The sequence below is a fragment of the Genypterus blacodes genome, unplaced genomic scaffold (genome assembly GCF_046128005.1).
Source record: "Genypterus blacodes isolate CSIRO-AG114 ecotype Tasmania unplaced genomic scaffold, CSIRO-AGI_Gbla_v1 ptg000055l_1, whole genome shotgun sequence".
Taxonomy (NCBI): Eukaryota; Metazoa; Chordata; class Actinopteri; order Ophidiiformes; family Ophidiidae; genus Genypterus; species Genypterus blacodes.
In genome coordinates this window covers 4,048,951-4,067,231 of record NW_027466867.1, presented here as the reverse complement: position 1 = coordinate 4,067,231, position 18,281 = coordinate 4,048,951, and the positions used below count along the sequence as shown (strand labels likewise).

General features: G+C 46.8%; 1 protein-coding gene across 1 annotated transcript in view; it reads left to right on the top strand.

Annotated features, from left to right (window-relative positions):
* nrg3b (neuregulin 3b) overlaps window positions 1–18,281 on the top strand; it is a 115,908-nt gene that overhangs the window by 38,741 nt on the left and 58,886 nt on the right. The window contains exon 2 of the mRNA XM_076152158.1: window positions 17,029–17,164. Within this exon, the coding sequence (XP_076008273.1) occupies window positions 17,029–17,164 (136 nt within the window). The remainder of the gene's footprint in view (window positions 1–17,028; window positions 17,165–18,281) is intronic.

Here is an 18,281-nt window from a genome sequence, read left to right as displayed (position 1 = left end):
TTTCTTCTTCCCAGAACACTTTCGGATAAACAATGAGACACGGTGATTGGTCAAGACAGGTCTCTGATTTATTGGCGGGTGCCTCGCCGGGCAGCCGCGAACACCAATAGCACAACAGAAACACTTTGAAGTCACACATGGTAATTAACATGAGAGATGATGACAGCCTAGTAATTGCATTTAATCCTTGGCATGCTGGTAAATAGTATAATTAATGTAAGCCAGGCCTCTTTTGAATATAATTTCAATAATGGTTTCTTCCAGATAAATATTCCCTCTTTTCCTTGAAAGGCACATACGTCCATGTGATGCTTCAATATTCCCGCCCTGACTGAGGATTTAAATGCCTGCATCTGCTTCTTTCTGCAGTGAGATCGTAAATTAAATCATTCTCTTATTAAAAGAAAGTAACAGATGGAGATGTTGGCCCTTTTGCGGTTAATTGTAGCTGATTCCAGCGTTTCCCTGTGCGTTCAGCTGATGCGTGCGCGCTATGAAATATAACCCTACTATTACTGTGAACATGATCAGATTACAGGCAAGGTGTTTTGACATCGATGACGGCTCCGCTTTCTGGGATGAAGCTAATTTTGCTCCTTGTTGCAAAACTGTGTCACCTAATTACCTGCTTGAAATTCTGGTGAACTTCCCTTTTTAAACGCCGGGTTCGTAGCGATATCTTTGACCCCTCTGCTCGGCTGATGAGGGGCGGATCAGCTCGCCTGAGTGTGTGTGTGTGTGTGTGTGTGTGATGGGAATTCAAGCAGTGTTGTAGGCGAAACAGATCCCACTCTTGTTTCCTGCCAGCAGCCTCTTTGAAGGGGTCGGTGCCTTTCATCGTGATGCTCTCACTGCGTCACGGTGGCGGGACTGCAACAAATGTTACCACAGCTACTTCAAAAAAAGGGATATTATGTATTTGTTGTTGATCTATTGTGTGTTTCAAGACAGTAAATCTAACACTGCTTGCTCAGGTTTCACATAGCCAGCCAATCAGAGCACAGCAGGCTTTAGGGAAGGGGGGGGGGGGGGCAAGGGCTTAAAGAGACAGTAACTAAAAGCCTGTATTCCCCCAGTGTATACGCAGAGTAGATGTGGATGAAGGTGTTTACTGCACATCAGATCAAATAATCCCCTTAATTGTAGTAGAACATGGAAATCTACACGTTCCAGGAAATGGAAAAACATTATATTCTCTTTATCCAACATAATATTGGCCATAAACATGATTTCTTCACTCTTCTAATTACTTCATAATGGCTCTGAAGCATGAGAGGAAATGCAGTGTGGAAATGCTGCACGGCTTTAATAAGTGATTCCATTCTGATTGTGATTAAGTGCTTTATTGGCACTTCTAGTACAATTGTCAATTCAGCTTGTGTCACTCATGACTGAATGCGATATTGACATTATATTGTCTGAGCGAGTTCTGCACTTTTGCTCTCCTCTCCCTTTGCTCTGAAACTTTACCACACAGACCCCAACTTTGACTTTAGATCTCAGCCCAGGGGAGGCACAGCGACTCCAGGCGTGTGTGTGTGTGTGTGTGTGTGACGTGAAGAAGCCTAAGTTCTTCCGACGTGACCCTTAGTGACTCAGCCGCGCCCTCAGTGCACGGTGACGAAACAGTGTCAGGAACTTTCTGCTCGGACGGCGTTGGCAGAGCTCACACCATCGAGCCGCTGTGGGGCATCTTGTGTTTTCCAGCACGGCTCACCCGGCAAATCATTAAAGCTCAGAGGAGCACAGAGAACTTCATGATTATTCATGTTCCAACAACCTGCAGATGGAAAACGCCACAGGCAGCTGAGAGGTATAAATAAAATGTTCAGTGCGATCGTATCTTAGAGCTGCTCTATGTATATATATGATGTGAAAAAAATGTGTTTTGTTTTGTTTTTTTCATGGAATTGTTACCAGTTTAGACTCTGATATATTAAATATTGGATGAATAAGAACCTTTTTTACGAAAAATAACAGTTTTGTTGCTTGGTGAATGTTTTAAAGCACAAGTGCAAAGTGCTTTGAAGATGCATCAAATATTCAGAAAAGAATTAGAATAAAAAAGAAGAAGTAGTCTCAAAGGGCATTAATGTAAAAAAGTATATGGGGAGAGTTTTGTCAGCGGGAAAAAAAATGTGAATTCAGATTGAGAATCTGCCGTTTGCAATTTTCACCTAAGACGCCGAGGTGCCAAATAATTGATGAGCTATGAACTGGTTTCATAAGAGCTGCAGTGGAACCAATCTGCCTGAGTGATTGGGACTGGAAGGTCCACTCATCACACATTCTTTTTGTGGGGATGTCCCCTATTTTCGCCTCAGATTCCATTAATATTGAGTATCTGCTGATGTTGCGTCTGATCCAATATTTATGCTCCCTTATGTAACGCAGCCTCACACTGCACACTCAGCCCGAAAGTAGGTCTGCATTAAGATAAGTCGGGTCTATCAAGCTTAGGAAAATAGGAAAATAGTCCAGGTCACAAGTTATTTCCTTTTCTTTAACTTGTTGAATAGTTTGTTGGTGTTTGATGATGTAAACATCGATAATTGGAAACACCTCCATAAAAGCAGCATTTATTAGTATAGATACACACACACACACATCCACACACACATCCACACAAATGAGAAGAGAAACGTTTTCAGTAGCTTTTGAGTGGATTCTTCTTCCATTGTCGTCCTTTTGTTGGTTTCCTCATCAAACAGTAATCATGATGAGGAGTATAAACTCACGCAGAATCATATTTTTATATAATACTCTAATGCCATAAACTGCTCTTACTCCTACATTTGTTTGACCTTAATCTGAAAAGCAAACTGCCACATTTTTGTCTCGCCTGGCGCTTATTTCCTCCGTATCTGCAGCTTGTCGGTGCGTTCGACTTTGACTGAACCTCGTTTTGCATTCAGCGTGAAGACGGCTGGAGTATATTCTACTGCACACGCACGTCTCTGTCTGTCTTTCATATTACTATTACCAGTGAATATGTGTAACAGGGGATAGTGTGATGTGAGGCTATTTTCTCGTTTCCCAATGGCAATCAGTCAATGAGCAGAGCCAGAGGCTGTGATTGTAACAGCTTTGAACCTTGATATGGTAGCATTGTGTGCAACGCGCCCCCCGACACCTCTTCCCAACCTTTTTCCTCTTTTTTTTGTTCCTATCCAAAGTGGGGAGAGGAGAGAATGCAAATGTGTTCAGCAAAGTAATGTCCCTTCAAACGCTGGCACAGGAGCAGAGGAGCAAAAGCCTGTGCGACTCTCCTCCATTTGCTTGTCGTGGTGTTTGCTTCAGTCAACAACCCGACCAGACCGAGTAAACATGCAGGATCCTCTCTGCTGCTCCTCCGCGGGCCCCTCCAGGCTGCCATTTTCTCTCTGCCCGTCCTCTCCCTTGAGGCGTGGTAACAGTGAGCCAGGAGAGGGAAGCCTCCTTCATGCCTCATTGACGTTGTTTTCTCTGGCTAATTTTTCCTTTCTCCTTGCCGCACCGCCTCCCACCCCCAAACGTGTGCGTGTGTGTGTGTGCGCTCGTGCGTGCGCGCATTGAGTTCATCTCCCGCCCTCCCCATTTCCACACCTCGACATTTTGATGGTGGTTTTGACACGCGGGCTGTCAAGCTGCAGCTCTCAGGGAGGTGGCGATTAACAGAGCTGTCGCCATATGGAGTGAGATCAGCCGTCAAAACCCCACATAATTGGCTCGGGGAGGAAATAACTTACGTAACGGGGCTTGGATGGTGGATGGGAGGTTGGGCGGACACCTCGCTGCCTGCGTTCGCCGATATTAGACGGCCATTAAAACACTTGCAAGTGTTTCATTAGTAATGAGATGCATGATAAAAACTCAAAGGATGATGGGACTTATTGAGCATTCTGTAGGGTAGGAGAAGAAGAGGACGAGGATGAGGATGGTGCCCCTTTGCTCTGACACCAGAGACCACAGCAGGAAAATAGCAACAGAAGCCAGTTGTGCTCAGTGATTCGACGATTCAATCAAATTAATGTAGGGGAAAAAACAGTTTTGATGAATCCATTGTCATGTCGGCTACTCATATCGAAATGGACTCCCAGTCTGAGCCGCAGGTTTACATTGCTGACAGCCTAATTATATGGATTGGCTGCAGTGGAGCGTAGCCTATCAGCTCTGGGGAGAAATTAATTCTGGTGGAGAGAGAGAGAGAGAGAGAGAGAGAGGGAGAGAAGGAAAGGGGGGGAGATGGAGAGAGAGAGAGAGGGGGGCTGCAGTTGGGCCTCGCCGCTGTGAATTGATGGCTGCAGAGGTGTTGGCTGCTCTGTGCATACACACACACACACACACACCAGTGCTCTGCTTCATTTAAAGCAACATACACACACACAGGGTTGTATCCTTGTGTCTTTACTGTAATAGATGCGCTGCAGCTCTCGTGAACACGCACAACGTCGTTTGAAAGCCCAGCAGGAGCGTTGCATCAGAAGGGCTTAATGTATGTATGCACGATGATGTAGCAGATAGCTGCGGCACTGTAGCTTCTTATTGGCTCCAAGTGTAAAAAAGCCATTTAGGATTTCTGTTCATTTTAAGTGGAAGCGAGTAAACGAAGCGATTAGAGCCGGAGGAGGAAGTGGATCACATGGCGTGACTTCAAAAACTACGGGTGAAGGAACGATAAAGTCACGTTCTGCACAGGAAAGAGGAGCTGCAGCACACACACACACACACACAAACACATTCTTAACCGCTCATTAACTGGTCAAATTTCCCCCGCTACTGTCTTTAATCTGCTTTGCAGCGAGGATATAGCCTGCTAAACTGCACGCCGGCCAATAAACAGTTGCTGGTTCGCCGCCCTCTCTTCCCCCGGTGCCTGCGGACGTCGCCAACTGTTTCCTTTTGCTTTGTGCCCAGAAGAAGTTCAGTCTCACCTCAGTCGTTAATGCGTCGGTGCCATCTGTGGCGGCCTTGTTTGGCAGATGTTTTTCATCCATGTATTACATCTCGGCGTTCCTGCGGCGGGGACGATGGCGGCCCGCACGTGCGCACAATGGCTTTTAGCGGGCGCGTGCCGATTGGTCAGCCACCTGCTGTATCAGCCCTTTATGTTTAACCATTCATCAAACAGAGAGCTGAGCAACCTCGCGGTCCCTTTATCACTCGGCGCTCACGGGGCAAGTAAAGGTTCGGCCATGTGATGAACTTTTTCCACACGGCTGAACATTTCTTACATTTTTAAGCAGGGAGTAAATTCATGACATTTGCATTTTTTAGCAGGAGATTTTAATTGCGGCGGCGCCTTTGATGACATTATGGCGAGTGAGAGTGTAGCGCAGAATGGCACTGGGCTGACAGGCGGAGACAGCAGGTACACACCCTGCCAAAGCGCCAGTCTGATCGACGGAGGTTAGGAAGACGGAGAGAACAAAAAGTGGGTATTTAGTTTTGTCACGTTACATTTTCCAGACAAAAGCTGTGATTTTATGCTCGACAGATAAGCGGGGAAAAAAAGATTGTCCCAGACAGTTTACATGGGTGCCGCAGTGAAGAGCAACCTGTTAATTTGGCAGCGCCTCTACCTACTGGGGGATGGGGAGGGAGGAAGAAGGAGGGGGGGAACCGCCGCCGCCGCTGCAGCATCGCCTGATCGCCGTCGACACAAATGAGCGCCCGGATACGCCCGCCGCTCTACCTGGAGCCGTGAGGCAGGCGGTTTGAGCCTGTTTCCTCTCTCCCAGGCGTTGTGATTTTACACCATCACCATCTTTCCTTTCCCTCCTTTACAATAGAACCTCAATTAACTGCGAGCTATAGTGTTCCCCCGCGCGCAACAGATTGACAGCTGGTACAGCCTGGAGTCCTGTCATGCAGTACAGTGCACTCTGACCTCCGCCGGTCTTCCGTTTTGTCTCTCCTTTCTGTACCACACCCAGAGGCGTCGGCGGTATTTCAAATCCGCTCCGGGCTCTCCTCTTCGCTCTGGTTAGCCCGTTGTTTGTTATGTATCCATCCAACTTAGCGCTAATTTCAAGCGAAAAAACATTGTCAGACAAAAATGCACGTCGCCTTCTGTTCCCCTCAACAAACGGCGGCAGAGACAGTCTCCGAGCGGCCTAACAAGAGTTTTGGGCGACGACTGGAAGCTAGTGGGCTGCAGTGATGCGTGATGAGTGTCATTGTTTATTCCCCAAATCTGTTCCCATCAGCCTTCATGTGCGGCACAGCCTGTACCCACAGCTCAGCCAAGCGCCAAAGATTCCTCCTCCTACTATACTTGCAAGACGTTTATCGCATTTTCATTATTTTGTTTCACATGCATCAACTCCAAATGCATGTAAAAACACATTTGTATTTGTTCCTGTTGGGTAGTGCAGCAAAAAACACCTATTCACAGATTCAGAATGTGCTGATTACTGACAGTATAAAGGCTTTGTAGCTTGTGCAGGAGAATGTGAATGAGCTCATATTTTAAAGAATCGCTCATCATTGTAACATAAAAAATAAGCAAACGGCTTTTAAGGAGGAAAGCTTAGACGAGGGATCATTTCTTTTTATGCCGTCTTGAATTCCATCCTCTCTCTCTCTCTCTCTCTCTCTTTCTTTCTCTCTCTCAATATGAGCAAAAGTAGGAAAGCAACCGTAGATGTTTTTCTCTGGAGCCAAACGTTTTCCCTATTTTGTGTCCTAGAGGTCGACGCTTCCGTTCCTAGAAGGTCGCTGGTTCAAATAGAGTGAAGCCCCGTTCAAATCCAAGCTCATCTGTGTCTGTATATGTAAAAAGTCTTCTTCAGAGAGGGTGAGGAAGAGCTAAAAGCCTCCCACACGTGTTTGCTGATATGTAAGAGCTTCGCGGAGGCACACGGCCAAAACATGTTGGTGGTTTCAGTCCTACTTAACCATCTCATCTCTCAACTCCAGGCTCTAAAAACACACACAGACCTGCTTGGAAGTGATTTTTTAATAGACGTATAGTTTTCCGATGTTCCTATTTGACTCTATCAGCCTCTTCCCCTGTAATTCGTACCCAGTCGGAAACCAGCAGCGGTTTTGGACCAGGCTGCTTCAGGTTCTCGATGGATCTTTGTTCCGTGGTGGTGCTCGTTTTTTTGGGGTGTGTGGAGACACAAAGGGAGAGACGAGGGAGCAGCCTGTGTGTGTGTTGCAGAGAGGGTGGTAACGCCTGCCTCTGTGCTGCTCTAACTGGATTACGGAATGCTGCACAATTTGTCATATCTTAAGCCGTGTTGCCTTCCTATCTGTCAATGGCGAGATTTGCATTCCCAGTCTGAGCGCCGAGCTGAAAAGGTTCTGTTCACACAAATTCCCTGACACGTCACGGTGCCCGCTCAGGTCCCGTCAGTCATTTCCGGATGTATACTGGAATAGTGTCCTCGTATTCCTTCCTCCTGTATGCTGTGTGAGATCGCTGTAGCGGAGACGGCGTGTGCCATCCGTGACATCCCGACTTCGCCCATCAGGAATCGTTTGCTTTTATAGTCTCAGCTTGGCAGATTGATACCATGGAAACGCAATCACCTTTCATGTTCATTAAACATTTAGGCTCATCATGTTTAGTGCAAAGAGAAATGCTGCTCAAAGGGAGATTCAGCTGCAGGGGTGTGGCCTCTGTGCTACATGCAGAGAATGACATCATTTGATTTAAAACTTTGATTTAATAAGGTTTGGACAAATAGCAAAATAGTTTAAGGTGTTTTTTTTTGTATGTGCTGAACAGAGAGCATTTTTTGAGTCCTTTAAAATAATGGCCGCTGTACATTCAGTGTGCACGACGACGCTGCGCTGAGGTTTTGTTTTACATGGCAAACGCTCCTAATATTCCCAATTGGAACCCTAAATGAAAATGGAATTGTTTAAGGCAAAGATAAGAGGTGTAATCATCAAAAGAAGAACCCCAGGCGCCGTGTTAACGCGTTCAAAACAATCGATACCCTGCTTCATATTGGCAAAGGAGGCAATTTTGCACTCGGTTATCGCACTGAACACGCCGCCGCCAAGACATTACAGATAAAACAGGTTCTTCAGTTAAATGAATGTGCAGACTGATCACAGACATGCTTGCTGCTGTTACTCCGGATTTGTTGTCGACTCATGTTGACTAGCTCAGGTTTCAAGGTCGCTGGAGCAGATGTGGCGTCGCTCTCATCACCCTGTCCTGATGTTTCACCTTCCATCATCAAACGCAGCATTATGTTGACATGCGGTTCGATTAAGTCGATTGTTTCTCGTTTAAGCAGCCTAATTTTAGAGAGAGTCGCTAAACACTTCCTGTTTGTTTGCCTATTCAAAACATCCCTATCTTGTAATTCATCTCGGGATTTGTTTTCTGTTTTGGTTTTCATCTCGACCTAGTGTTCAAAAGCAGCATTTGCACGTTACCCACAATGTTTTCCTTCCTAGACTTCCCGTCCTATTTGTCTGAATGTGACATATTAAGTAGCGGGGGAGGGGGTGTGGTGGTTGTTTCATTGTTGTGCCGAGCAATGAGGGAATTGTGTTGTATTCATCCCCCAAATGCTTCTAACTGAAAGATCTTTGATTAATATGTCTGCTCCGGAAGGTTCGCACCGCAGAGAACCACCTTCAGGAAAACACAACCATCACTCAGCCGCAACAGTTTTGTCCATCAGGTTCAATATTTTGAAATGTCCTCTGAAAGAGGCCACAGAGGAGAGTGAAGAAGTATATTTCCCAGGAAGCAATATGTTTTACAGGGCTTTTAAATGGCCCAATGTGACGGCAGAAATCATCTACATTAATCATTCAGGTGCTGGTGGATGCTTGTATAAACTGATATCCCAGCTTTAGAGAGGCAGACGCCAAGCAATTATAAAACAATATGTATTTATTTTTACCTCACATAAGAAAGGGGAAAATGGACCACACGAAGAAAAATACATCAACTACTGAATAATATTACAGAAAGAAATGTCAGTGTAAATGGTATCAGACACTTTGTTGACATTGTGTGTGTGTGTTTGTGTGTGTGTGGGGGGGGGGGGGGAAGAGTTCCCACAGTCGTCGTGCATCATCTTAGGAAATGAGGTCACGCGTGTTGTCAAAGCACACCTACTGTGGCCATATTTCTCTCACACACACACACAGAGACAGTAACACATGCTGCTAAACAGCAGGTGGCCGGGTGTTAAACAGTTCATGATTTGGCCCGAGTCAGACGGCCAGACGCTCCCTGAAGGCCGCCGAGGCTAAACTGGAATTCACTGATCCACAGCCGGGGACAGAACTCGGTGCCAGTCCCAGCACCTCCTCTTATATAACATATACATTTCAGAATGACATTTACTGTGAAATCGAAAAACTCTTTAATAAGCAAATATGAAGGATCCCGGCTAAAACAGGCGGCTTATATCATGAGTGTTATATGTGCTTGTGAAATAACAGATTTATTCAGATTCAGCACAAATCAGAGTGCAAAATACTCTTATTATTGGACAAATGCACCTGAAACAGTAACAGTACTAAATGATTTGATTGTAAATCGATTAAATAAGGCTTGTAAGTGTCTTAAAGCAGACTAAGCGCCTCTGTGTGCATTTTTCTCAACGGGCCCGATGCTGCAATTACGCAACACGTCATGTATACTGAGCGAGCTCCTATTGATTCTGCGCGTGCGTTCCGTTTAAACATGCCATTGGCCTTTACAGTAAACCGCCATGAGGACAAATACCTGCAGCCTCTCTCCTTGTAGTCGCGGTGATGAAAGGCTCCTCCCACGGGGGACGCTGAACCACAACGCTGAGCCACAACCTTCTCCTTGTTTCTGCGTGTGTCGCCTCCATTGAGCAGCCGGAAAGCATGTAATCCTGTTCCCACTGCTCCATTAAGTGCGTTTGTGTGTGTTATTTTCTCAGCGACAATGCCAGGTTGAGTTTAGACGACTGTGTGTGTGTAAAGGACGCTGCCTCGGCAATAAGCATGGCTGCACTGAGGGGACGGCGGTTTAGTTTCGGGGGGAAATCTGCCTTTGGTTTGTCCATGTGAGGAAACATTAGTGTAGGATTTATATTTGGGATTAATTGTGGCTCCCTGGCGTGTTTTCCGCTGCTTGTTTGCTGTATGTTTGTCTATGGATTAAACAGATCCTTAATGGTTGTCAGGATTGCGATCCAATTAGAACGCTGTGCTTAAGGTTTGTGCCTCTGAATGATCCAGCGGTGCTTTATTTAACACAGATTCTATGGAAATGACATGAATCAACCCATTTCACAACATACCTGGTTCAGATCAGTGCAGTGAAGTGTGTTTATGTCTTTGGAAAGCAGGAAATGAAACCTAAACTCGTACGTTTGACTTGAATTTAATCTACAAACGGAATTATTCCTCACAATATAACATATATCATGTTGTCTGAATGTGTTTCTGCAGTTTCATCAACTGTATCAATGCTCCAGATGTTGGGACCAAGTTAGAAACGACTAACGATCCTCTGGCCGTCTGTGCTGGACGTGTTTGTTCTTCGTCTGCGTCTCTGTCTATAGATCACATCTTCTTACACCGCCGCCTCTCAAATACATTTCATATGTCAGATCCGGTACAAAGCAATCTTAGCTAAGCTCCCGTTCCCTTTCCCCGAGCTTGTGTTTTCCCCCATCTATCAAAACAGCACTCTGAACACGGCGGGGGTTAATCACACCTTCTCTCTTAAGCCTACACCAAACGGCATCTTCCTCCCTACTGATGCTTCCTGCTGTTGCTATAAAATCAATAAAATATGCAACAAAAAAGACTCTGGTGCACCCGGCTCCTCTGATCAGGCCCAGGAAGAAAAAGAGCGGCCAAAGTGGGACTACCAGCCGCCCCTGCTGAGCCCAATCTTCACAAAAGAGTGAATTGTACGGCCGAGCAGTGAGACCGCCCTCCCAGCTTTGCTTATGTATGCCCCCCAGTCCCGCCATATGCCAAGAGAGTTGCCAAAGGGAGTGGACAGGCAAGCTCAGTGACTGCCAATCTGCAGATGCAGGAGCCGCTCACTCATGCATATTAAACCGACGCCACCTGCTCGTCGTACATCACACTCACTGCTTTCTTGGTCCCAGGAATTTTAATCAACGGCACTGACAGGAGAGGCGTTCTGCGGTTCCTATGGCGGTGAATCATTCAGCTTCTCTGCGCTACTCGCGTTGCCGCTGAGGTATGTGTGTGTGTGTGTTTGCGCTGCGTTGCACAAACATCTAGGAGTTCCCTGGAGAAGCAAGATTGACAGAGTGAGGGAAGAACATGGCAGGGCGGAAGAGGCCGGATAAAACGGGAGCGGTACGATATGAAAATCTCCTATGGAATTCTGTTATCTTCCCGCATCCTGCCACTTTTCTCATATGTGTGACCGTCAGACTGATGCTTATGGCGTAGAGAGAGGAGGAGGAGGAGGAGGAGGCAATCATCTGGCCATCAAAACCATTTGCCTTTGCTCGGTTTACAGTCTCGTCGAGGCAAATGAGCATTTCCTCCTCTGCTACCAGGCCGCACCGAGGGTTCCATTACTGTTTGATCAGTCTGCAGCTCTGCACTGCACTGAGCTCCTACTTTGAGTCATCTCCAATTCAAACATGTTTGTTAGTCATAAGATAGGGAGCGTCGTGAGGAACCACCGTATTAAGAAAAGCTATTTGAGAGAGAGAGAAAGAGAGAAGGAGAGAGAGTCCTATGTAAAGTGATCTTCCTGTTTCCTGTATGTCCGTCTACTTAAACGGCCGCTGTCATATTTGTAAACACCAGTCAAGCGCCGGCCGCCGTTAGCTTCCATTCCCGTCCCGTTCCTCGCTCGTCCAAAGCTAAACGTGATGTCCGCGCACTCAAACTGCTCGTCCTCATTAATAATGCATTTTAAATATCCGAATCAATTTCTTCTCTCTTTACCGTCCGTGTCTGTGCTGCGGTAGTAATGGAGCTTTTGCCATTTAAGTCCACTGCACACCACTGAAGACGAAATACAGGCGCTCACACCGTCCTCACCTCTTTGTTATGGAAGCTACCGGAACACAACAAACACAAGCTGATCTCCAAACACAAGCTGAGCCACAAGAACACAAAATGGAGCCCAGAACCAAAGAAATATAACTCGTTAAAATACATAAAACTGAGTGAATATGTGAGGAGGGAAGCGAGAGATGATGCTAAACACAGAAAACCCTCTAAGAAATGGAAAATGACATGTTTGCTTCATTGCTTGGAGAGATTTTTTAATGACCAGAAGCAAGAACATAATTGCAGCCCTTTGCATTGAAGCCGTTGTGTAATTACCAATCAAATCGCGGCGCCTGAGTCGGCAAACGAGCGTTCGAAATGCAATGTGAAAGGGTCGCAAAATGTGGTGGAAGAGCGTGAGCGTGAGACTGTGACTCCTCTGAGTGCTGCCTTCTGCCACACACACACATCCTGACCTTTGTAGCACTGTGCAGGACTATTCCTGTAAATAACACAAAGTGCTTTAGCGGGAAGTTGCACAGTTGTAATCAACGTCTCATCTCGCCCGGCGTTTGGGCTTCATTATTTCCCAGTCAGAAGAATGAACGGGCGAGGAGGTAAATACAAAAGCAGTCAAGGCGACTTTTAGAAAACTATACAGTCAAGAGTTTGCAGCTCTGCCAATAAACTGGAAATCATGAGTCATGTGTTCATTTCTGGATAATTCAGTTGATCTTGCACACTGCTGTAGGCGGTAAAGCCGGTGGAGCAGCAGCGGCGGCGGCGGCGGCGGTGGCGGATGATGTTGACGGGCGATAGAGTGAAGTGGGGTAATGGCATCATAAAGTAAATGTTAGATTACACGACGGGAGGATCCCAGGTGAGGTGAAAATAAAAGGTCTCCTGCAGAAACTGAGCGCCGTCGGAGGTAAACGCTACCGCATGGAATGAACTGGATGTCTCCGACTTTTCCCACAAGTCCCCCAGTCTCTTCTGACGGTGTGTTAGGCAGGCGTTTTGCAGGATGAACTGCAAGCGCTTTAGATTCAACTGACAAGGGGATCAACGGAAAACGAGCAGCTTTGATGCTCTTGGCCCCATCACGCGTTCATCTACCCAATCTAGTCTATTAGACCTCCTGACACCATTCTGCCATTAAATCTGGTTCAAAAGCCTCGGGAATCGGAATCGGTTCCTGAGCGAATTACAGCTTGAGAACCTTTGTGCTCGTCTAAACACATGCAACGCATTCAGATAACTGAGAAACCATACCTCACAGTGTGAAGCTTTAAGGCCGCCGCAGTGAAGGACAGGAGAGTGCAAATGTGACGTATGTCCCTGGGTGTTGTCTATCACCGGGTCGCCATGGTGACCAAGGCTGCCTGTTGTTTAACCAAGCTCACCGTCACCTTTAACCAGCTGTTCCCCGGGTCAACTGCTATTTGTTTGCGCCGTGTCAGGGACGCGGGGGTCTCTCAAGGTTTGCAGTTGAAGCGTTCATGCGAGACAGAATGCGTGTGTTTGTAGGGGCGGGGGTTTGTTTGTATGTGTGTGTGTGTGTGTGTGTGTGTGTGTGACATGCAACAAACAGATTGCGAAGAGGTCACGCTCCCTGTTGCTGCTGCACTGTAGGTTTACACATGCTGAACCTGTGCTTAATGCTTTGTGACAATTGGACGTCGAAGGATTCACTGACGGAATCGTTTCCCCTCAGCGTGCACGAAGGCCGCGTGGTGTCGATGATGATGACACACCGTACTTAGCCGTAGATACTGAGTTATACATGGAACGTACCAAATGGGAGGTAGAGAGGCGGACAGAGAGGAGTTTTGTGCGGACTCTGGGATTACTGAGGATTGTGGTTGTAGAGCGGCCATGTTGCTCTGGTTAAAGCGCTCTTAGTGTTCGCTGCTTTGCTGGAGACGACCAGGTTTCAGTTATTTATAAGCCGCGGTGACAGATGGTATTGTCAAGGCCGGGGTGTTGCCCGCACATACTGCATGGTATATTTCAATGAATGCGTCTCTCTCTCTCTCTCTCTCTCTCTCTCTCTCTCTCTCTCTCTCCCTCTCTCTCTCTCTCTCTCTCTCTCTCTCTCTCTCTCCCAAAAAGCCAGCGTTGCATGATGGGTAAGCAATCAGCGGCCTCTCTAAGGACTCTCCCCTCACGTAGTAAGGCCCACTCTCTTTGAAGTGCGCCGCAGTAAACACAGGCAGTTCTTTCCCGACCACCGTCTCCAGGGGGATGGAGCCCAGCACAAGAACACTAATGAGCACATTAGAAGGAAGCCATGGAAGGAAAATGCTACAGTTGTAAATGGAATTGTATGGAATTGTCTTGATACTGTATGCATCTCCCGTGTGCGTGTGTGTGTGGGTGGGTGTAAAACCATATGTTGTGCATGCAGAGGATGTACAGAGTGTGCAGACGTCCTTAGTGCAATTATGTAAAAAGCATCTTTGCAACTTAGCTCTAACCCAAGGTCACGGGCAGAAATGTGAGATTCTTAAAATTGGATTTGAATTGTGGCGGCACAAGTTTGATCTATCTGTAATTAACGGTAATGGAGCAGAGGCGCCTGAGGAGTGAGGAGGAAGTATGATTGTCAGGTGACGAGTCGAGAAATGTGCTCTGATTACACACCAGACGATCACAGGGCACAAAGATAATAATAATAATAATAATTCATAAAACAATGTTGATGGTCTAATGTCCATGTCCTGCTGAAGTCATGTGGTTCAGGAACATGTAGTTGTTGATCTTAACTGTTTCAGTTCCATGGATGAAGTCAGTGTTTCCTTGCAGCTCTCTGCATAACAAACACGCAGAAAATGATTTCAAAGCGTCGAGGCGATGAATCACGATCCCACTGCAGCTGCCATTCATTAGCACATTTACACCAAAGGTATCTGGAGCCACCCAGCAGTATGACAGCATGACTCAGAGTGCCTGGAGGATTTATACAGCCTCTACTTTTTGGAAAAGACTCGGAAAGCGACGTCTAAGACACCGAGTCATGATAACTCGGTACTGAGTTAACTAGCGGACAATCCACGCGTGTGTGTGTGTCTTGTTGCGACAGATTCAGTTGGTCAGGAAATGATCAAATACAGCAAACGCGCCGATTACTTATCAACAATCTCCCATCTGAAGAGGGCCGAGTGGTGCTTGTTCTGTTGGATATCTTCCCGTCAGCGTGATGGAAAGGGAACCCAGAGGAACCTGACAGCTCGTGTTGCTCAAGGCCAAACATGTCTGAAGATGAGTTGCTCCTTGATGTGGCCAAGCCGGGATAAAGAAGCGGAGGTAATCCTGTAAGGCTTGAAAGGTTTGAGGAGGTGTTTCTTGGGCTGATATTTGCTGATGGACAGGTTAGAGACGCGTCCCGTTCCATTCTGTTTAGATGAAAGAGACGGAGATAGATGACATCGCTGCTGCCTAACGTGTTTAATCAGACGCTCTTGTCACTTCCAGAACATACAGTTTGTATCTAAATGAGGATCTACTTTCATTCCACAGCTACAGAAAGAGGAAGTGATGTCAGAGGGGTGTGGCACTCGCAGAGCAGCAGCTTTAAGTCCAAAGCTGCTGTGCCAGTGTTGTGACTGGCGCTTTGCTCTGTCAACAACGTGTGACGAATGAGGCGACGACGCTCTTGTATACTTTTACTGACGTCGGCTCTGCAGAAGCTGTGTGTGAAATTTGCCGATTTAACATTTGTAAAGCCATGTTTCGGGAGGTGTAACACACATTCTACATGCACTATACGGGCCTGCTGGCTGTTGCATGACCTTGGCTCCTCTGCCGCGGTACAAAATCAATTCTCTGAGCGGGTTCCCTCGAAACTGCTGACCTTACACAACAACAGGGTGCAGCCTTTGTGCCGTGCTGTGTATCAAACGTGTTACTATCTCACGTCTGGCTTCTGAATAAACTCTATAAGTGACTAAAAACACCAGGACAATGAGTGCCTGGGACATGCACACCGCTCTGGGACGCTCCGTTCTATATTCTATTGTTATATTTGCATCTTGGAATAGATAACCTTTAGAGCATTCCACTCTGGGAATCCATGGAATTAATAAAAGATGTATTCCAGTATCTTTTATAAGCCAAGAGAAGGACGGAGTGAGCTTGGGTTCTAAGGCCTACTTTGGTATGCGGCAGACTCTTGGGACGCTTGTGAAGAAACGGGAGAAGAGCAATTAACACGTCGACACGCACCGGACACGCCCTCTATAGAGAGAGAGAGAGAGAGGGAGGGAGAGAGAAAGAGAGATGATGTCTCATATATCAATGATCTCAGAGCTCAAAATCTTCCAAAGTTTCGGCCCTGACAAAGTCACCGTTGGCCTCTGGGGCGCTGCAGATGTGTGTTGGGCGCCCGGGCTGAGCTCTCTCATCATCTCCCCCAGCCCGGCCCGTCAAGAGCCCCAGATTTATCGATCGACGGCCGTAAACAAAACACAGATTGAACCGGACGGCGGGGCACAACAGGAGGCTCGCTAAGTTATTCTTCCCGCAACACGCGATAGATCAACAGAGCAGCCAGAGCAAATGCCCAGCGGGTTAGTGGGCAGAGCGGCCCACAGCCTAATTCTGAACTACGATGCGTCATGCAGAGGGATGATAGAAATAAGCTTTATAATCTCTGTGTGTGTGTGTGTGTGTTATGGCTGAAATAATAACCACGTGTGTGATGTTGTGCCGCGCTGTGATGGATATTTGCACACGCTGTTTACACGCTCATGGCCGTGACCACATGCCTGACAGCTGTGCATATTTCACGCTGCGGAGACCCCCGCATTGCAGTGTTTGTACACGGCGGCCATGTCAGAGCCGAGCAGGGGTCAGAGAATAGAAGCCCATCTCACACACACACACACACACACACACACAGGTTGTCTCATGTCTTTGGTAATTCTGGTACTGTGCTGCATTTGAGAGGAAACTTTTATAATGAAGCTCTGTTGCTGTGAGGCTCACAGACAAATCAACGACAAATTAAATCCGCTCTTCCTGAGGGGAGTGGAGATTTTAGTACCAAAACAGTAACCGGATCTGTCTGTGTCTCTCTGTCTCTGCTTCCTTGTCCCTGTTTAGCAGTCGCCCCCACACTGCCCAGTCTACGCTCTGAAGTCTTCAAGCCATGCGTGGAGGACAAGGACCTGGCCTTTTGTCTGAACGAGGGAGAGTGCTCCATCATCGAAACTGTCGCCGGGGTTCACAGGCATTGCAGGTGAGCTTGGCAGCCCGTGTGTGTGTGTGTGTGGCATTTAGTTTCAAACCTCTGAAAGCTACATTCCCCCCGTTTTGCCCCTCCGGTCTAATCTGTAACCTCGGGGTGACTTTCAATTCAACCCTCCGTTATCGGCCTCGCAGGTTATTTGTAGTGCGATAAGGATCAAGCGCTCCCAAATTATTGTGCGATCGCTTTTAGGATCTCCTGTTCTACGCAAAACAATGACAGAAATGAAAACATGTATTTCCTTATAGACCCCAAATGACCTTTGCTTTCAATGTGGCCTGACAAAACCTAACGCTTAATGACATCGCTATATAACATAACAGCCTCTAAGTACCTGTTTACGTGGATGACAGACTCCTCTTTCTGCCACGTCTGCTAATCGTGTTGCTCCGATTTCCACTCAGTATGTAATCAATCATTACGCACATTAGATCAGACTGTCACATCTAATCAGGTGTGGGCTTGTGTCTAGATTCAACGTCGGCTAGTTGCGATGTCATTCAAGATTGATCAGATTTCTTTGCACCAGGATTATTTTGGGTGTTAGAAAACAAGTTCATATCTGTGTTTATACTCTCAGTAAACACAAACAAGCAGACGCAGAAGGCCATGATCGTGCAAAGACACCCGATAAAAGTGAGACAGCTTGTGTGATTCTTGTCACATCAGGATTGTCAGTGGATCAGATTTGTATGTAGCGTGTTTGTGCGTGTGTGTGTGTGTCTGCGTCCGTAACATCATGAGAAACCCAAAGAATTACGGCGGCGACACTCTCAGCTATAATTAGTGCCAGTTTGCCTGACTGTGTGTGTGAGGGAGGAAAGACTGCGGGGCCTGGCCCGGAGGCTCTGTCTGCCAATTCTCCTCAACTGAGTGCCTGGTGTGTGAAAGAATGATTACAGCTTTGCCGGGTACTCTTACTGAAAGGTTGATTCTATTTTTTTTTGGGGTGGGGGGGTGGGGGGGGAGAGGGCATTAAGTCGGAGCAATGATGCCATTTAACTCCAAGAAACATTACTGTCACATTGACGGCGTTTAATGTCATTATCGCCAAGGTGCTGCAGCTCTGATGTTGCTCTCACTCTGCTCCCCAAAATATCCTGAATGA